This window comes from Lithobates pipiens, unplaced genomic scaffold (genome assembly GCF_037356315.1).
Source record: "Lithobates pipiens isolate NorthernLeopardFrog02 unplaced genomic scaffold, aLitPip1_a1.2 Scaffold_10, whole genome shotgun sequence".
Taxonomy (NCBI): domain Eukaryota; kingdom Metazoa; phylum Chordata; class Amphibia; order Anura; family Ranidae; genus Lithobates; species Lithobates pipiens.
The window spans coordinates 32,593,031-32,614,774 of NW_027507686.1; the positions used below are offsets into that span (position 1 = coordinate 32,593,031).

The following is a 21,744-nucleotide window of genomic DNA, read 5'->3' on the forward strand; positions in this document are numbered from 1 at the left end:
CAAGCCAATATTCAGATCCCCTATATATACACCCCGCCATCATTTTGGATGAAAACAAGAATATAGAATACAGAAACCTCCAGGATCCAGCACCATCCATCAACTTCCCCCGAGAAATCATCTGTCACTGTCTGAGATTTGGGAAAACTTGACTTTGCTGTGAAATTGGCAGTTTTACATTTGCCACAATTTGGGAAAAATTCTCCTCTCATTTCACCTGTGCGGAAACACACTGCGAGACCAGCGAGAAGGACACACAAGCAAATGCAGATACCGGCAATAAATCAGAAGCTTACAGTGCCTTGAGAAAGTATTCATAGAAAGAAAAGAGAAAGTATTCATACCCCTTGAAATTTTCCACATTTTGTCATGTTATAGGTGGACGGCCATGTCTTGGTAGGTTTGCAGTTGTGACAACTCTTTCCATTTGCGGATGATGGATTGAACAGAGCTCTGTGAGATGTTCAAAGCTTGAGATATTTTTTTTATAACCTAACCCTGCTTTAAACGTCTCCACAACTTTATCCCTGACCTGTCTAGTGTGTTTCTTGGCCTTCATGATGCTGTTTGTTCACAAAGGTTCTCTAACAAACCTCAGAGGGCTTCATATAACAGCTGTATTTATACTGAGAATAAATTACACACAGGGGACTCTATTTACTACTAATTAGGTGACTTCTGAAGGCAATTGGTTCCACTATATTTTAGTTAGGGGTATCAGAGTAAAGGGGGTGAATACAAATGCACGCCACACTTTTCACATATTTATTTGTAAAAAAAAAAAAAATTGAAAACCATTTATCATTTTCCTTCCTCTTCACAATTATGTGCAATTTTGTGTTGGTCTATCACATAAAATCCCAATAAAATACATTTAAGTTTTTAGTTGTAACATGACAAAATGTGGGGAAAAAAAAGGGGGTATGAATACTTTTTCAAGGCACTGTATATAGCATGCCATCACTTGGTGCACTGGACCTATTATTTAACCACTAGCCGCCCACCCATAGTACATTTACTGCAGGTGGGCAGCAGCTACAGGCTAAGCGACATGCGGGTACATCACTTGGCACATGCACACTAGTGCGCCACCATCTGATGGATACAGTGGATCATGGTGCTCGGTACCCAGCTGCTGTGAGCGGCATGGGATCATTATAACCAATCATAGGGATCACATCATGTTATGTAAGCACATTGTCATGAATGGCTTTTATCAGCTTGCTTACTATTGTGGTGCTGTGATTGTTCCACAGCTATCACATGGTACAAGGCAATTCATAGTAGCGTTTTGTGTGATAGTTAAAGTGGAGTTCCACACAGTTTATTTTTTTACTTTTTTCCCATGAATATCTTTTTTTAATATTCTTAGTTATATTACTCGTGATTCATATAGATCGCCGCTCGATTTCCGATTTCCCATACTAATATAACTTTTATTCTGCCTTGCTGGCATTTTCCATATTGCTTGTGGGCATGTGAAGCCCACAAGCACTAATTTACAGGATAAGGTGCAGCTGAGCGACCAGCATGCACCGCTCGTTCTCGCGCATGCGCAGTAATGCTCTGTAGCGGTGCGGTAAAGTATACAGGTTGCCATGACAACGGGCGTCGTCGTCGGACGTGCACACCCCATTGTTACCCTGTTTCCCCTAAAATAAGACCTAGTGTGATTGTCGGTGATAGCTGCAATAAAAGCCCTACCCCCCCAAATAAGCCCTAGTTAAAGTCCTTGTAGGTCTTCTTTTCAGGGTAGGGCTTATTTTTGAGGAAACAGAGTAGGGCTTATTTGGGTGGTAGGGCTTATATTGCAGCCAACACCGACAATCACGCTAGGTCTTATTTTAGGGGAAACAGGGTATGGCAACCTAGCCCTCGGCGCTGCCCACTGCCTCCTGGGAAATGATAATACACATTTCCCAGGAGCATGTGACGTCAGGAGCCTAGGAGATGAAGGAGACAGATTTTGAGGGACCACATAGCAACAGGGATAAAAAGGTAAGTTAGGCTGCTTTCACACTGGGGCGGTATTCAGGCGTTACAGCGCTAAAAATAGCGCCTGTGTAACGCCTGAAAAAAACCGGCCCCTTTAACTCCAGTGTGAAAGCTGGAGGGCTTTCACACTGGAGCGATGCGCTGGCAGGACGGTGAAAAAAGTCCTGCTAGCCGCATCTTTGCAGCGGTGAAGGAGCGGTGTATTCACCGCTCCTATACCGCTCCTAGCCATTGAAATCAATGGGACACCACGGCAATACCGCGGGCGGGTTTAACCCCTTTGCGGCCGCTAGCGGGGGTTAAAACCACCCCGCTAGCGCCCGCACACCGCCGCTAAATCGACGGTAAAGCGCCGCTAAAAATAGCGGCACTTTACCGCCGACGCCGCTCCCGCTGCAGTGTGAAAGCAGCCTAAAATAAAAAAATTCTCCAAATGTTTTTTTTTATTTATTTCATGCACATTAATTACTTTTTTGGGGGGGGGCGGGGGGGGGGGGGTGGAACTCCACTTTAATAGTAAGCAAGCTGTGATGAATGAAAGCCATTCATGATAGTAAAAGGATTGCTTATAACAGTGGTCATCACTGTTATAAGCAACCACAGTGTAAAAAAAAGAAAAAAATCCCTAATCACCCCCCCCCCCCCCCCCCACAGTAGTACAGTGTTATTATGGTGACACATTAAACTACATTAAACTAGTCTGATGATAGTATGTAAAAATAAATTGTAAAAAAAAGAAAGTTACAATCAACCCAGCGCTGTGGGCTGTGATTGGACACAGCTAATCAGCAGGTCCTGGTCATGAATCATTGGCTGGGACTTGCTGACAGATTCCCGCTGTGAGGGGCGTACATGCATGTGCCCTAAACAGTACATTGTAGGCCGGACGGTCTGCAAGTGGTTAAGCAATAGTAATAAAAGTTAAAAAAAAAAGCGTAGCTTTTTGCTTTTGTTCTGTTTATTTATTTTTTCATTGTTTGAGTTTTTTTTAGGCAATACAAGTCCAAAAAATTCTTTGAACATTTTAAAGAGAGAGCAACACACATGCCCTCAGTGTTAAAAGTGTAAAATTTGCTATTTATACTTTAGTCCTAAAAAAGCTTTTAAAATATTTTTTTTTTTTTTTTTTATTCCTAGAGAAAGTTTTATTTTTTTTCACTTTTCTAGCTGTATTTTATTATCTTTAAAGAGACTGTGTTTTGTTTTGTTTTTTGTTATATTATTCAATATATTGTCCTGTTACATGATTTATAACATGAAAAAAAATGAATTAACAGAAAAACACACTATAAGACCCCTTTCACACTGTCAGCGCTTTTGAAGCGTGACAGCGCTAAAAATAGCGACTGTATAGCGCCTGAAAAAAGTGGCTCCATTCACTTTGGTGTGAAAGCCCAAGGGCTTTCACACTGGAGCGGTGCGCTGGCAGGACCTCACAAAAAGTCCTGCCAGCAACTTCTTTGGAGTGGCGAAGAAGCGGTGAACTCACAGCTCCTCCACCGCTGCTCCCCATTGAAATCAATGGGGCAGCGCTGCGATACCGCCGGAAAAACGTCGCTCCGGCTGCGTTTTGCGTGTGGATTTAACCCCTTTTCGCCCACTAGCGGGGGGTTACAACTGCCCACTAGCGGCCGAATAGCGCCACTAAAATGGCGGTAAAGCTTCGCTAAAAATAGCGCCGCTTTACCGCCTACAGCTCGATGTGAAAGCCCCCTAAAGGAGAAGGGGAAAAATACATTTGTGTGTTGTTTCTTTACCAGGAGTCCTGGAGTTTAAAAAACTCAAAAACAACCCCAGCAAAGGAGAAAGAACAACGCTGAAATAAAATGGGACACAAGATACGCCACGCAGCTCTGAGCCTGTCATTGAATATGACGTACCAGTTTTTCAGTGGCAAACAAGATCTCCTTCTCCGACTTCAGCTTTAGGCACTCCACCACCGAGGACACGTCACAGCCGGAGACCTCCGACACCACCTGCAGGAAGGACACACAAACCCCAATCAGAAATCTCATAAGTAAAAACTTTAGCAAAAAATAAAGTCCTGAGGCTTTACACAATAAGCCATAGTTGGTGGAGGAATTCTTCTGTCTGGATAGAGAAGAGTCTGGGTTGGCAGAGGTTGTACCAGGGGATCCTAGTGTCTCTGACCCATCAGAATCTGTGTCTTTTGTGCCCTCTGTGGTGTCAGTGTCCGCCCAGTCTGTGGTTCCCCAGTCAGTGTTAGAAAGTGTGGTTGTCAAGTCTGTGTCTGAACCTATTGTTTCTCCTAGTGTAGTGAAGGCAGTGGAGGGTGCTGGACCAGAGTGTATGGTGGTACCAACCCCTCCTCCGCGGCGTGGCAAAAGTGCGGCTGGAGGTCGGCAGACACCAAGGGATGGATTGGATGATGGTGGACAGGGAGGTAGGAAGGGGAAGGGAAGGGGGAGGCTGGCTGGTGCAGAATGCGGGGTGAATGATGTGGAAGTCGGGATGAATGATGTGGGGGGAGGGGTTAATGGGGGGGGGGGGTTTCGGAATCACATCCTGATGGTGATTAAATTTCAAAAGGTTTCTTAGCCTGGATTGTGTTTAACCCCTTCCCGCCGAGCGTACGCAGATGTGCGTACTCAGCTTCCGGGGGTATACCGGGATGATGCCCGCACCTGCAGGCATCATCCCGGTACCGTTTTTTTCAGCGGGTGATTGGCTTTCCAGCCATAACAACCAAAGTGGCTAAAAGCCGCTCGTCCCCCCCTCCCGCCGCTGTTACCGATTCCCCTTTCCGACGCCTCCGGCTGCTGGGGAGGGACTGGAACGAAGCCGTAATCGGCTTCATTCCAGCCTCCTAATAGTAAACACGGAAGCGACGTCATGATGTCACTTCCCGTTTACTCGGCTGCCAATGGCGCCGGTTTTAAAAAGATATACGGTATTCAGAATCGCCGTTTTCAGCGATCTGAATACATTGAAGTGTAAAGGAGGGGTGGGGGGTCTTTTAGACCCCCCATCCCTCCATAAAGAGTACCTGTCACCACATATTACTGTCACAAGGGATGTTTACATTCCTTGTGACAGCAATAAAAGTGATCAAATTTTTATTTTTATTTTTTTTAAAAACAATTTATTCATTTTCAAATAAATAAAAAAAAAAAATAAAAATGTTTAAAGCGCCTGCCGTCCCCGCGAGCTTGCGAAGCAAAGAAAACGCATACGGAAGTCGCGCCCGCATATGTAAACGGTGTTCAAATCACACATGTGAGGTATCGCCGTGATCGTCAGAGCGAGAGCAATAATTCTAGCACTAGACCTCCCCTGCAACGTTAACCTGGTAACCGTAAAAAAAAATTAAAGCGTCGCCTATTGAGATTTTTAGGTACCGTACTTTGTCGTCAATCCACGAGTGCGTGCAATTATAAAGTGTGACATGGGTCAAAGGTTTTGCTCTAAGAAGAAAACAAATGAAGATTGTCAATCCTGCCATTTGTAATAACTGATGTGGGGACAATATCCATAAGCCAGGAAGTAGGGGTACACCACCTGGATAGCCTGAGATCCCTGTTTTCTGCTGTTTGCCTTACAGCAGTAAGGTAAGGGGCCATTTCATTTGATGTGTGTGTACACACTGGTTTATTTGGCACCTTGTACCTGGAGAAGCACTGTACGAAGCATGTGGCACTTTATATGCTGTTTAAGGGCCGGTTCACACTGCAGGCGCGGCGAGGCGTCTCCGACTTGCCTCGCCGCGACCTGCGGCGACCTCAGCGGCGACTTGCAGAGGACTTCTGTATAGAAGTCAATGCAAGTCGCCCCCGAAGTCGCCCAGAAGTAGTACAGGAACCTTTTTTCTGAGTCGGAGCGACTCGAGTCACTCCTCTCAGAACGGTTCCATTGTACAGAACGGGGGCGACTTGCGGGAGCGAGGCGAGGCGAGTCGTGTCGCCTCGCATCGCCCGCTGTGTGAACCGGCCCTAAGAGACTGTTGTTTTCCTTTTCTTTAGTTTATATATTTTAATTGCACTGTGTGATTCACGTTTATGTTATTATCAATACAGTTTGCAGCGTTTTTGTGAGGAATAAGTTTGTGTGCATGACATATTCCCACTGGTGTATGCGATTTTTAGAGACACTGGACACTCTGTTATTGTGAAAATGTTTTATATTTTAAGTATAATTTGCAGCACTTGACACTTTATTTATGGACTACTCCTGATCACGATAGATGAGTTCACATTACTGTGCAGTCATATGTAACTGTGTATGTAATTATTAGGCACTTTAGATTTAATGTGATTTCTATCAAGCACTTGGACACTTTTACATTGTATGTTTAGTTTAATTTTCAGCATCTGACACTTTATTTACGGACTACGGTCTGGCACGATAGTTGGATTTATAGTATTGGTATATGCAACTTTGTATGCAATTTTGTATGCAGTTGAGAGTCGTTTATGTATTTTAAGGGAGCGCAACATCACTTATTTGATTTTTGTCACACATTTTTCAGTGGTAGGGCCGGTTCACACTGCGGGCGATGCGAGGCGACACCGACTTGCCTCGCCGCGACCTGCCGCGACCTCAGCGGCGATTTGCAAATGACTTCTGTATAGAAGTCAATGCAAGTCGCCCCGAGGTCGCCCAGAAGTAGTACAGGAACCTTTTTTCTGAGTCGGAGCGACTCGAGTCGCTCCTCTCAGAACGGTTCCATTGTACAGAACGGGGGCGACTTGTCAGATCGCGGCGAGGCAAGTCGTGTCGCCTCGCATCGCCCGCAGTGTGAACCGGCCCGTAGGGTTTTTACCTCTGTCTGTGTTCTGCTGCAACCCACCCCTAGTATTTAGTGAGATTTGTATATGATAGCGCAGGGAAATCCCAATTTTATCTACTTTATTAGGTACACCTCTTCAACTGCTTGGTAACACAAATTGCTAATCAGCCAATCACATGGCAGAAACTCAATGTATTTAGGCATCTAGATGTAGTTAAGACGACTGGCTGAAGTTCACACCGAGCATCAGAATGGGGAAGAAAGGGCATGTAAGTGACTTTGAATGTGGCATGATTGTTGATGTCAGGCGGGCTGGTCTGAGTATTTCAAAAACCACTGGAATTTTCACACACAACCATCTCTCATGTTTATAGAAAATAGTGGGAAAAAGTAAAAATATCCAGTGAGCGGCAGTTATGTGGAGGAAAATGCCTTGTTGAGGTCAGAGGAGAATGGGCAGACTGGCTCTAGATGATAGAAAGGCAACAGTAACTCAAATAACCACTTGTTACAACCAAGGTATGCAGAGTACCGTTTCTGAACACACGATACATCAAACGTTAAAGCAGATGGGCTACAGCAGCAGAAGGCCACACCGGGTGCCACTCTTCTCAGCTAAGAACAGGAAACTGAGGCTACAATTCGCACAGGATCACCAAAATTGGACAATAGAAGATTGGAAAAAACTTTGCCTGGTCTGATGAGTCTCGATTTCAGCTGCGATGTTCAGATGGTCGGGTCAGAATTTTGCGTAAACATGAAAGCATGGATCCATCCTGCTTTGTATCAACAGTTCAGGCTGGTGGTGGGGTAATGATGTGGGGGATATTTTCTTTGCACACTTTGGGCCCCTTAGTACCCATTGAGCATCATTTAAACCCCACGCCCTCCCTGAGTATTGTTGCTGACAATGTCCATTCCTTTATGACTACAGTGTCCCCATCTTCTGATGGCTCCTTCCAGCAGGATAATGCCCCATGTCACAAAGCTCAAATCATCTCACCACTGGACAATGAGGTCTCTACTTCAATGGTCTCCACACTCACCAGATCTCATCCAATAGAGCACCTTTGGGATGTGGTGGAACGGGAGAATGACATCATGGATGTGCAGCCAACAAATCTGCAGCAACTGTGTGATGTCATCATGCTAATATGGAGCAAAATCTCTGAGGAATGTTTCCAACACCTTGTTGAATCTATGCCATGAAGAATGAAGGCAAAAGGGGTTCCAACCCGGTACTAGCGAGGTGTACCTAATAAAGTGGCCTGTGAGTGTATACAGTATATACTGTGTATAAATACTAGGGAGCACCAGTGCTAACTACCAAGCCACTGTGTATGCTATCCACTACACAATTATTGTATAAGGCAATGTATGATGGTGGACTTACATTACGGTAGAAGGTGAGTTCCTCCGGCTTACTGACCGCCATCCCCGGCATCGCCACTGTACCGCTCTCAGCGATGGCTTTGTGAAAGAGTCCTTTTGTTAAAGGAGAGAGCACCTAAAACAGGGAAAGATAATAAATACTGTATATACATATGAAGCATCAGACTGATGAGCCCCAGAATAGGAAAGTAAGTCGGGCCGGAAATTTGAAGTCCAGCAGCCTCAGATACATTTGGACGAGAGGTGGTGAGTGAGCTCACCATCCATCCCTGTCTGTGACTGAAGTCTGCTGGAGTAAGTACACTAATGCCGCGTACACACGGGCGGACTGTATGGCGTACTTAGTCCGTCGAAACACATTTCAGCGGACAGTGCGCTCGTGTGTGGGCTTCTGCGGACTTTTTCAGCGTGCAGTCCGGAGTACTAAGAATTTTGTTTTTTTCGAAATTCTGTCCGTCGTACTTTGGTTTCAGCGGACAATCCGCTCGTCAGTATGCTAGTTCGACGGACTAAGAATGGCGCATGCCCAGAAAGGATTTACACGGCGGAAGGGTGCTTTGCTGTGTCTTGGACTTCCTATTTCTAGTCCCGTCGTACGTGCTGTACACGTCATCGTGCAAGCTTTCGACGGACTGTTTGTGCATCCGTGTGTGGTCAAGTCCGTTCAGTGGAAACTACGACGGATTGTCCGTCGGATTGTATGACGGACTAAGTACGCCATACAATCCGCTCGTGTGTACGCGGCATAAGGCAAATCAGGGTTCTTAGAGCACCCTTACATCAGATTTCTCCTTTACACCAGAGGCCACAGTGTTTCCCCTTTACATCAGAGTCTTCTCCGTACATCAGAGTTCTCAGGGTCCTCCCTTAAATCAGGGTTCACAGAGCATCCCTTATGTTAGAGTTCTCCCTTACAGTGAAAGGGAACTCTGTGGACTCTGATGTAAAGGGGAACTCTTGTTCTTAACTTCATATGATTAGAAATGTTATTTAATAGCAAAATATATATATATATATATATAGTTTATACTATAAAAAAATTGCAGTGCGCCGCTAAAGTTTTCAGGTTTGACTTGAAGAAAAGGTGGCAACCCTACTTCCCCCTGCCTGCAGCAGACTGATCACCGGGGGAGGGGAGACTGAGGAACTTCTGCCTCCTGCCTGCAGCAGATAGATGACATCATTTCACCCTAGGCAAAGTCACTGACTGGAGATCAAGCATGGCTTTTTAATAAAAAATAAGGTGGAGGTGATGCTTATTGGTGTGTGCAGCCCAGAACACAAACACACATGCGTATAGATCAGCAAAGCAGTGGACTGTGTCAGTAGAGCAGAGATTGGTGTCAGTAGGGCAGTGGACGGCGTCAGTAGTTTTTTTTTTAACTATTATTTTATTTATTTATTTTTTATATTTTTTAGGAGCCCTGTTGGGGGGCTTTGGTGAAATATCAAGGGTCTAAACCAGGGGTCTCAAACTGGTGGCCCTCCAGCTGTTACGGAACTGCAAGTCCCATTGTGTCTTTGCTTGAGGGAGTCATGCTTGTAACTTTCAGCCTTGCAATGCCTCATGGGACGTGTCGTTTCGAAACAGCTGGAGGGCCGCCAGTTTGGGAACCCTGGTCTAAACAGAGAGAAAGGGACTGAGGACAGAGCTTCCCCAGTCCCTTTCTCTGCAGCCTCAGCTGCACTGGACAGTGAATAAATAGGGAGTGCTCTGTACTGAAGTTTACTATGCTTCAGTTAAAACTGAACAAAGGAGCGATCAGTACAGATCACTCAATGTGCTCATTCATTCACCCATGCTGAAACATCCCCCGCAGCAGCCGATGGGAGAACAGACAAGAGAAGCTGGCAGCACTAGAGGGGGGAGAGACAGGGGATGCCAGGAAGCAGGGGGAATCGGCACTGCACAGGGTGATTAAGGTGTGCCCAGGCACTCCCAGCACACCCTGTGCACACACCAATGGTGATACTATTGCTGTATGAAATGTCAGGAAAGTGACAAAGCCAGAGAACTTGCATTTTCTTCAGGAGGCCAGCACTGGCAGCCCCCGGTAATAGTGGCACTTAAAGTCTAATAAATTGCTTGGCCTCGCTGGTGATCCTCAGTTAGTTGCCAAATTGGATCTTACCAAAGCTGAGACGCTGACTCCCCCAGCAGACTCCCCGAATATGGTGACAGAGTGCCGATCGCCCCCGAATTCAGCGATGTTCTCCTGCACCCAAAGGAGGGCCGCCACCTGGTCCAAGAAGCCCAGATTGCCGGGCAGCTCATCGTCTCCGGTACTGGAGGAAGAAGCAAATACATAAAAATTACTAAAAATCTGCATGCAGGAGTTTCCACAATGCAGGGCAGGGCCATGCCCAGGCATTGAGAAGACATGTCGGGTGCATTTACAGCAGCGTGGTGGGGCGATCGGGGTCTTCATTTGAGTTTTGTGCTTTAAAATTAAAGTGGAACAAAAATTGAGAGCTTTACCTGAAAAATCCCAGAATTCCCAGCCGGTACTGAATGGATACGACAACCACGTTCTCATAGACGCTGAGCGCAGAACAATCAAAAAGACTGGCTCCAGCCACCACCAGCCCGCCCCCGTGTATGAAGAACATGACCTAAAACCACAAGAATGCCGAGTGACATCACAAACTGAGATAATGTACAAATCACTATCACTCTTCATATTTATGTAGCAATTGTTGAGTAACATGTGGTGGAAAATCAGCAGTTTTGTTGCCTTTTGTTTGAACTCCAGCTCCACAGCAGAGCGCTGAGCATAGTCAGGAAATCACATTCATTACAACAGGAGGTTTGTCTATAAAACTTTTGTTGAATCACAGAATATACAAAACTAAATGCAAAGCTGAATAGTCTCTACATGTTTCGCCATACAGTAAGGCTTCTTCAGGAGAACTTTGATATCAGATGTTATACATTGTAATCACTATAATGAGAAAATATACAATTAAAAACACTCAAAAAACAAAATACAATTATATATTATATATTTTTTTTTTGTGTTTTAATTGTATATTTACTCATTATAGTGAGTACGATGCATAACGTCTGATATCAAAGTTCTCCTGAAGAAGCCTTACTGTATGGCGAAACATGTAGAGACTATTCAGCTTTGCATTTAGTTTTGTATGTTCTGTGATTCATCCTGTTGAATGTTTATTCTACGTATTCATTCTATTTTTACTTATTACATTTATATTTTTCTATATTGTTATTTTCGCGCCTCAAAAGTCCCATGAAATTCTCCCTAAATTTATTTATCACTTACTCTCAGTGCAGCTAAATGGGGGGATACAAAGTGAGATATTGAGAGAGTAGATTGAATTATAGACACAGTAAAGGAAATTTATGCAGATGAGGCTCTTTGGTTGGATTCTAAGGTATTTTTGGGGACCAAATGTACACAGAATTTTAATGAAAGTATATATTTACTTATTGTTTTACTCTTTGAATGTATTTACGCTTTAAGTTTGCATCACCATCACCAGCGGCCTCCTCTTTTGATGCGATACTCACAGGTAACTTTGATTTCTTTTCTCTGTCGCTCGGAGTGAAGATATTCAGATAAAGGCAATCCTCCGACAATGGAGGCATCTTAAATGGAGATTTGTAGTAGGAGGCAATTCCCTCCATAATCTCTACATGTTGCAAACACCTGAAAGACCAAAATACAAGATGATGACGCAGACGCAGAATATACCTGGATTGTGTCTCTGCTGGTGTAATGTTCAGGCTCTGCAGTCGGTTTGACAGTGGGGTCCTCCTATGAAAGTCTGCCAATAGGGGGTGGTAGAGGCAGCCCTTCTGTACAGGGTCCGGGCCCCATCAGTTCAGAAGTGGGGAAAGGGAAGGGACTTTTTAATTACCTTTGGGCACATCAGTAATCCCACGGCACAGCAGGCAGAGTAATCCTCTGTGCCGCGGATCATGGCATATAAGAGAAGCACAGTCAAAGCTATTTTGCCCATACTTCTCCTATGGATCCCTGGAGTGCAGTTTGTTCTGCACTCCTGTGACCCGTTTTCAGCAGACAACGGGCTAAAGCCTGTTGTCTGCTGACGACGCTCAGCCAATCCAGGCTCTGGAAAGATCCTGACTTCAAAGTCACAATCCACCCAGATGCCTGGACCAGGGTTGCCAACCTCCCGCAGCATTTTTGACTGACAAAACATTGAAAATTTACTGGCGGGGCACATTTTTTACTGGCAACCTGAGAAACTTCAGAACTTATATTGAAAAGTTTTAGACTAACACAGTGAATATTTGAACAGTATAAACATGATATGTAAACACGGACAATACCTATTACAGGGATATGTAATTAGCGGACCTTCAGCTGTTGCAAAACTACAAGTCCCATCATGCCTCTGCATCTGGGTGTCATGCTTGTGGCTGTCAGAGTCTAGCTATGCCTCATGGGACTTGTAGTTCTGCAACAGCTGGAGGTCCGCTAATTGCATATCCCTGCCCTATAACAATGTCATTTTCTTGATTTACACTTAAAAAGTCAACACATCTTAAAATTATCAGCCCCCAATATTTACTAGTAGGTGTAAAAAAAATCACAGATTTTTACAAACTGTCAGTAAATTTACCGGCGGTTGGCAACCCTAGCCTGGACCAGCAGCTGGCTAAGCCTCTCAGCGTGCCACGAGAGCCTGAGCAAGCTGCTCCCTCCTCCTCCTCCACAGCCTGGCTCTCCAGTGAGCAATGGAGGGGAAGAGCAGAGAGCCGGAGACTGGCAGTCATCGGCTCTCTGCAGCCTGAAGGCTGAGAACTGAGCGATTGGTGGTCTTTGATCGCTCAGGTCTCAATCTTGCAGCTGGTGGGGGTCAGATGCAGCATCCTCCTAGGTGCGTAGAATTATTATTTTTTCACAAACCCATGCTTCTGTTATAAAGACCACCAGTTCTGGCCTCTTATTTATCTATATCAGTCCAGGGCGTAACTTTCATTTTGTTGTTGGGAGCCCCTACACATAGGATTTCCCCACCTGGCAGGAATAATTGGACCCTATGATTTCTAACAGTGGCCCTGCCCCCAATTTGTGACAAAAGAAGTGCTGAGAGCAGCTTATGCATTAATTAAAGGGGTTGTAAACCTACGTGCATTAAAATGAAAAAACACCTTGCAGTGTCTGGCCCCCCAACCCCCCCTCCCCCCCCGTTTACCTTACCTGAGCCCCGAATTTCCATGGGGGTGTCCCCACTATCCTTCTCACCACGGAGTCCGGCTTTGATTGGATAGATTGATAGCAGCACAGCCATTGGCTCCCGCTGCTGTCAATCAAATCTAATAATGCGGGTGCCGGGGGCGGGCCAAGTCATACACTGTGTGTCTATGGATGCCGAGTGTATGACTCAGGAGCGCGCCCGCAAGGTAACCCCCTCGGGAGAGAGCTTCTCAGACAGGGTTATCTAATGCGGTGAGGAGTCGAGAGAGCCGCCGTGGGATCCAAATATTACCTAGTTTTGAGGAGCGAGGTAAATAGAATAGAGATTGCATTATTTCTCCCGTAATTTATCCGCCATTCATCTCCCACCACTCCTGTAATCTCTTTTGTAGGAACTTCTTGAGGATGCGGCTAGCATTTTACTATGGTGACTACTTCTAGATTGTAAGCTCTAACGAGCAGGGCCCTCTAGTCCCTCCTGTATTGATTTGTATTGTAAGTGTACTGTCTGCCCTCATGTTGTAAAGCGCTGCGCAAACTGTTGGCGCTTAATAAATCCTGTATAATAATATAATAATAATAATACTACAAGATGCAGTGGCACACTACGCTTGGAATGGCGTCTGGAAGTCCAACATCTAGCAGATTTTCTGTTTGAATGTTTTATTGTGTTTTCATAAGGCATAACAAAAGTCATAATAATAGTACCGTTCATATTGTACAATACAATGAAAAGAATAGATTACAAAAAATAAAAACAGATCTAGCAGATTTTACACCTAAATCCCTCTGGTATCAAGAAGTTATTATGCCCCCATCCCTGTGGATTCTAGCAGTTTTGTGTCTGTACGCCCCTGACATCTAACAATTATTGTGCCCATACCCCCTTGGCATCTAGCATTTATGTCCATACACCCCTGATAGTTATTGTGCCTATATCCCCTTGGCATCTAGCTGTTTTTTCCCCCTATATTCCTCTGGCAACAAGAAATGTTGTGCTCATATGCCCTTGACATCTAGCAGTTCTTTTGCCCATGTCCCTTTGGCTTCTAGCAGTTATGTGCCCACATCTCCCTTGGTATCTAGAATTTGTGTCCATACACCTGTGACATTTATTGTGCCCACATTCCCTTGGCATCTAGAGTTTGTGTCCATGCACCCATGACATTTATTGTGCCCATATCCCCTTGGCATCTAGAATTTGTGTCCATGCACCCGTGACATTAATTGTGCCCACATTCCCTTGGCATCTAGAATTTGTGTCCATGCGCCCATGACATTTATTGTGCCCATATTCCCTTTGGCATCTAGAATTTATGTTCATACACCCATAACAGCTATTTTTATAAAGTATAATAAGAAGCTCCTGTGTAAGCTCAACATAGAGTGTGAATGTATGGGATTTTAGATGTATCTTAAAAAAAGCAATAAAGAAATTATATATATATATATATATATATATATATATATATATATATATATATATATATATATATATATATATATATATATATATATATATATATATATATATATATATATATAATATTGATCTGAGCATTTTACAGGCAGCCATTGATCTTTTTGTCTGATATTGAGGCCATATTAAGGAAGAATATTACATCTCACCCCGTATAACCGTAAGGTCTGTCTAAATTGAATCAGCTTCACATTAAAAATAATTGAAACCGAATCTTCAAAAATAGGGGATATGTGTTCAAAACCCTTTGGCATCTTTCAGTTCTTGTGCTCATATCACCATGCCTGCTATCAGTTTTTTTGTTCCCCACATCTGCCTGTCATTTAGCAGTTCTTGTGCCCGTATGCACTTGGTGTCTACCAATTTTTGTGCCAAAATCACCTTGGGATCTATTAGTTCTTGTGCCCATATACGTACCCTTGGTGTCTACCATTTTTGTGCCCATATCCCCTTTGTGTATACCAATCTTTGTGCCCATATCACCTTGGAACTAGCAGTTCTTGTGCCCATATCCTCTTGGTGTCTACCGTTTAGAACTCTAGATGTATCCTATCCTTGTACATGTGCACATAATCTCATATTTTAAAAAGTTTTCTTCAACTATGTCCTGTATGTAATAAAACATTTTGTTATTTTTTATACTTATTGTGGAGTATTGAAATTACCTCTTTCTCTGACACCCCCAAAAATCATGCCAAATTACCCTCCCTTGTTCACATTTATTTTCAGGGATGTTGGTGCCATTTCTTTATCATTTACACCCACCCATATTGCTATTTCCTGGTGTCTACCAATATTCGTGCCCATATCACCTTGGGATCTAGCATTTATTGTGCCCATGTCCCCTTGGAGTCTACCAATGTTAGTGCCAATATCACCTTGGGATCTAGCAGTTCTTGTGCCCATGTCCCCTTGCAGTCTACCAATATTTGTGCCCATATCACCTTGGTGTCTATAATTTTTTTGTGCCCATATTACCTAGGGATTTAGCAGTTCTTGTGCCCATATCCCCTTGGTGCCTACCAATTTCTTTGCCCATATTACCCTGAAATCTAGCAGTTCTTGTGCCCATTTCACCTTGATGTCTACCAATTTGTGTGCCCATAACCCATTGGTATCTACCAATTTTTGTGCCCATATCATCTTGGGATCTAGCAGTTCTTGTGCCCATATCCCCTTGGTGTCTACCAATATTTGTGCCCATATCACCTTGAGATATAGCAGTTCTTGTGCCCATGTTCCCTTGGAGTCTACCAATATTTGTGCCCATATCACCTTGTGATCTAGCAGTTCTTGTGCCCATATCGCCTTGGTGCCTACCAATGTTTGTGCCCATAACCCCTTGGTGCCTACCAATATTTGTGCCCATATCACCTTGGGATCTAGCAGCTAGTGCAGAGATGAATAAGAAAGACCCCATCACAATGGCCCGGGCAGGTGGGTGTCGCTGGGACCCCAAGTGTAGGAATCAGACTTCCAGAGTTGGCGTAGGGATCTAGTGGCTGACTCAACCGACATCCACCCAAAATTGAAACATCTATTTTTGGCAGATTGATCTGAACCCTTTTAGAGAATGGGGCAGAATACATGAAGAAGCACAGATGGTGAATTCCTGACACTTACATGGGAGGATATTGGGAGGCGTCTCGGATGGATTCCCAGGGTTTGGGTAATTCTGGATTTGCAAATCTCAGTTTGCCAACTGGAGGCTTTGCGAAGGGGATCCCATAGAAAGCATCTGCAGTTCTTGGAGTTTCCTTTACTGGCTCGATGACCCCCCGGAGCTTCCCGTACTTTGTGTCCACCAATGGCCTTTCCTTTGCTTGGCCTGAAATCAGAGAAAACACACAGAGATTGTACACTGTCCACCCTGGTGATCCCATTTCCAGTCTATATTAAATAATATGTCAGTGTAACCCTTCCAAGTATTTATTACCCCTCACAGAGATCACAGTATTCCTCCTTACAATGCCTTTATCTTTTCTGTCCAGAAGGATGGCACCATCCTTGTTCAGGTATCATCCAGGGTCAACAAAAACTCCCTGGACTGAAATTCCTGATCAAAGATGACACAATTGTGTAAATCCTGGTTTCTGTACAGGTTTTGGCTGTGATTGCAAATGTCTGACACAGATCAGCCTCTACTGCAGACTCTCACCTTATGATTTGCTACAAAGTTACAATGTACAGTCTAATCCAGTGATTCTCAACTAGGGTTCCTCCAGAGGTTGCTAGGGGTTCCTTTATGAGTTCCTTCAGCATTGGGCAATTTCTGCCTCTCAGATAAGTTCCCCCTGACACCATTGATCTTTTTAGCCATCTGTAAGGAGGTAATTCTTCCCAATGACCACAAATGTAAGGACCATTCCTCTCACTGACCATCACACTAATGTATCACGAGTTGTAGATTTCAAATTTTTAGCAGGGGGTCCTTGAGACCGGAGAACTATTTCAAGGGTTCCTCTGTGTTGAAAAGGTTGAGAAAGGCTGTTCTAATCACCGGGGAGACTAAGAAAATGCTTCTTTCTGCCTGCAGTCTGATGACATCATCGCAGCCTAGACAAAGCCACTGACTGGAGCTCAAGGGTGGCTTTTTAATAATAAAAGATGGTGATTTTCTGAGAAATTATTCTCTTACTGTATATTGTGATAGGTCATGAATTTATGCATAAAGAATGTTTATAGTGTTATTTTTTTATCAATAGCTCCCATAATGTTCAGTGTATGTAGTTCATATGTAATGCTAGAGAGGACTGTCAGAGACCGGGGACATACAACAGGTTATGTTGGGGACATGACACTAATAGAGGTCATTGCTATTATGGCTTTAAAAATCAATACTCCCATTACGGACTGCTGGGGTCCAAAGGCCACACAACAAGCACCAAAGGGCCGCAGGTTGGGCACCGGGGATATAGAGTTTCTCATAATAATTATTAAGAGATAATGTTAATCCCGCAGATAAGTTCTTCTATTAACTAGATTCCTGGCACGTAAAAGACATCGGCATTTATTAAAGTCCAACACCAACTAAAACTTTTCTACTTAGTGTCTGTCTTCTTGTCCCTGTGATATATATCAGCAATCAACCATCATTCATGTCTTGGTGTCACAGAGACAGGAAGTGAAATGAACTCTACCTGAAGGGGGAAGGGCATTTCAAGAAACCAGTTTGTCCTACCAAAATAAAATAAAAATAATATGTGAATTTAACCTGTAATGAAGAAAAATATTCTATAACAGTGATGCCCAAACTGTAGTCCTTCACTCTCCTTTAACTTGCCCAAGGATGACACCCATGATGGGACATTATTCGTTCTACAGACAATAATAATGGGGCACTATTCCTCCCACTAACACCAATGATGGGACACTATTCCTCCCACTCACACCAATGATGGGACACTATTCCTCCCACTCACACCAATGATGGGACACTATTCCTCCCACTCACACCAATGATGGGGCACTATTCCTCCCACTCACACCAATGATGAGACACTATTCCTCCTACTCACACCAATGATGGGGCACTATTCCTCCCACTCACACCAATGATGGGACACTATTCCTCCCACTCACACCAATGATGGGGCACTATTCCTCCCACTCACACTAGTAATGGGGCACTATTCCTCTTACTGACACCAATGATGGGGCACTATTCCTCCCACTCACACTAGTAATGGGGCATTATTCCTCTTACTGACACCAATGATGGGACACTATTCCTCCCACTCACACCAATGATGGGGCACTATTCCTCCCACTCACACTAGTAATGGGGCAATATTCCTCTTACTGACACCAATGATGGGGCACTATTCCTCCCACTCACACTAGTAATGGGGCAATATTCCTCTTACTGACACCAATGATGGGGCACTATTCCTCCCACTCACACTAGTGAAAGGGCACTATTCCTCTTACTGACACCAATGATGGGGCACTATTCCTCCCACTGATACCAATAATGGGCACTATTCCTCCCACTAACACAAATGACGAGGCACTATTCCTCCAATGACACCAATGATGGTGCACTATTCCTGTTACTTGACACCAATGATGGGGTAATATTCACTCCACTGACAACAATGATGGGGCACTATTCCTCCCACTGACACCACAATTAGGCACAATTCTTTCTGCTGATACCAATGATAGGGCACCATTAATCCCACTGACACCAATAATGGGGCACTATTACTTCCACTGATGCCAACAATGAGGGTCCTATTCCCCTAACTAACAACAATGAAGCTGAGGGTTTTTGAAGCATCCTGGAGATGGAGCCTAGGGTTCCTGAAACTACCCGGAGCTAGAAGTTTCTGGATCTACCTGGATATGAAGACAGGGGTTTCCAGATCTACCTGGTAATGGAGCTCAGGGTTTCCAGATCTACCTGGAGATGGAGCTGGGGGTTTCAGGATCTACCTGGATATAGGGGTTTCTGGGTCTCTGTGAGCTGTGTTTTTTAAGTAGCCTTGAGTTAGAGCTGGGGATTCTGGTCTGGATCTACCTGGATCTAGATTTCTGGATGTACATGGAGCTGGGGATTTCTGTGTCTACCTGGGGTTGGGGGTTTCTGAAGCTGGCAAGAAATGGAGATGAAGCTGGGTGCTTCTGGATCTACTTGCGGCTGGCCAAAGCTGGGGGGGTATCCAAATCTGCCTGGAGTTGGGTGTTTCTATGTCTGCCTCTTGATCTACCTAGAGTTGGGGGTTTCTAGATCTACCCAGAGTTGTTGTATTTTTGGACCTACCTGGAGCTGAAAGTTTCTGGATCTGCCTTGAGCTGGGGGTTTCTATATCTGCCTGGAGCTGGGGGGTTTTCTGGATCTACCCAGAGTTGCAGATTTCATATACATTATATACATTAGGTAACTTGAGATCTCACCTGTCCTGAGGAGGACGAATGAGGACAGGCAGAGGAGAGCGCACACCTTCATTGTCCCTCTGCCGTTCTTCTACAACCTGCAATTAGGTCTTCTGATATTTGGAATCAGATTTTTATATCTGGTATTGGTTCCATGACAGGAAAGACACACCCCTTATCATTTTCACAGCTTGGCCAGCTCAGCAGATTTAGAAGTCCAAAGTTCTAAAAGCTCCTGTATACACATCCCATGTTCTGTGGAGCAAATGCACTAAATACCTTCTGTGTAAAATATGATACACCGCCTGGGACAAAGATTCCAACCAATAGGGAAAAAACAATATCCCGACTAATGAGCACCACAAAATCTGTTCTCAGCCCATCACCCCACCTGAAAAAAAGTTTTTCCTATAGTTCTACTTGAAGTAAAGTGTGTGAAACATTGTCCTTGCCTGGTCTGAAGTTACTAAAGAGGTGCATCGTAAGTAACCAGCACACATCTAATTAACAAGTGGTTCTTTGACACATTGGTGTATATGAAGACATCAATGTAGACTGAAGCAGCAAATTGTAATGGAAGTGTAACCAGCAGCCTGTTGATGCTGGCATGGTCTCTAGCAGTGAGAGAGGCGTTGTCGGCACTCCCTCCGCCAGCAGACTGTCTCCCAGAGTAACGGGAATGGATTGCACCGCAGAGGTTCCAATCCTGTACGGAAATTTTTGAGAGTTAAGTTGAGTGCACGTATGGAGTGGCACTATACTTCGGAGTAGTAGTGGAAGATGCTGGACAGGTGGTTGTGGACATTGGCTCAGAGTTTCCCTCCTAAGTGCAGATTACATAGAAGGTGTACATTGTTACGGGGAAACAAGAGTTAACTGCAGAACAGTTGCAGTGCAATTGTACTTAGCGTACACTCATCTCTAAGAGTAGAGGTCTGCCTAAGGTCGAGTATTCCTCCACAACAGCCTCAGCCTTGTCCCTAGGCACTGGTGAAGACAACACAAAGTAAAGGTAGCCCAAGTGTACGTGTAAAGTGACCCTGTACTAAGTGTCTAACGTAGACCAGAAGAACCCATGCAAGGCAGGCCTTCCATTTGACCCAAGTACTTGGCGCCCAACAAGTTAATGGGAAAACATGGAGGACGTGACAACCAACCACCACTCCTGCCCTCATGTAGTATAGGGGCCTGCCTGACTGGATACAAATTGAATGGGTTGTTTGGGTGGGTCCTCATATTACATAGTTTTACAAAATCACATGCTTTCCAGACAACCTGAGAAAAATGCTGCCCTTTAGCAGATGCGTGGCAGTGACACGCATTGTTAATGGCACCCCCACACATCTGCAAATGTGCACATTCTTGCATTTTTACATGCGCCAAGCTGCATGGTGCTGCAGTACCATGTTGTTCGGTGTGGCATGTTTTTGGAATAGAGTCAGTAACTTATTTACTGCAATTCTCACACATAATGCACATACAGTAATGCACCCCATTGAAATACATTGCCTGCCTTATACGTGTCACGTGGAAATACACCCACGCACGGTTATACCTGTAGGTGTAAACCAAAGTCTACAGGAGATTGTACATTCAGATTGTATAGTGTATGGCCAGCTTTAGGGCTGAGGAAATCTGTGCCCTGGAAGTAAGATGGCTCATTGTTGATGTCTCCTTCTGAAAATGCTAGCTCCCTGGCTGCAGTGCCGGTGCCAGCATAAACAGCCACCTTTTGGACGCCGGACCTGGGGGGGGTAAAATCCTTATCCCCAGCCACTTGCTGTGGGCAGTCTGAACTCAGGAACCCTTCTAGGCCATTGTTAAACTAACTACCAGGGCAGAGGGACAACCCCCGGGACAGTCAACCCAGAGTCCCAACAAGTCTGAAGACATGGTCACTCTGAACTCAATGGTGTCCGTCTAATCAACAGACAAGAGATCTCATGTTTGATCAACACTGAGGTCCAAGGTCATGGTCATGGAATATGATGTCTACGTGCATAGATTTGCAGCCTGGGGACAGCTCGACCCCTGTTGGCTGTCCCTCCAAGCAGCCAATAATC

The 21,744-nt window shown here is 44.5% G+C and overlaps 1 protein-coding gene across 1 annotated transcript in view; it reads right to left on the reverse strand.

Annotated features, from left to right (window-relative positions):
* The window catches only part of LOC143929287 (fatty acyl-CoA hydrolase precursor, medium chain-like), a 31,374-nt gene extending 11,180 nt beyond the window's left edge, over positions 1-20,194 (reverse strand). Inside the window, exons 1-7 of the mRNA XM_077453408.1 lie at positions 19,703-20,194; positions 16,427-16,631; positions 11,667-11,805; positions 10,614-10,747; positions 10,267-10,420; positions 8,136-8,249; positions 3,876-3,971 (exon numbers count right to left, since the gene is read on the reverse strand). Of these exons, the coding sequence (XP_077309534.1) occupies positions 3,876-3,971; positions 8,136-8,249; positions 10,267-10,420; positions 10,614-10,747; positions 11,667-11,805; positions 16,427-16,631; positions 19,703-19,754 (894 nt within the window). The 5' untranslated portion in view covers positions 19,755-20,194. The remainder of the gene's footprint in view (positions 1-3,875; positions 3,972-8,135; positions 8,250-10,266; positions 10,421-10,613; positions 10,748-11,666; positions 11,806-16,426; positions 16,632-19,702) is intronic.
* Positions 20,195-21,744: the final 1,550 nt, after the last annotated feature.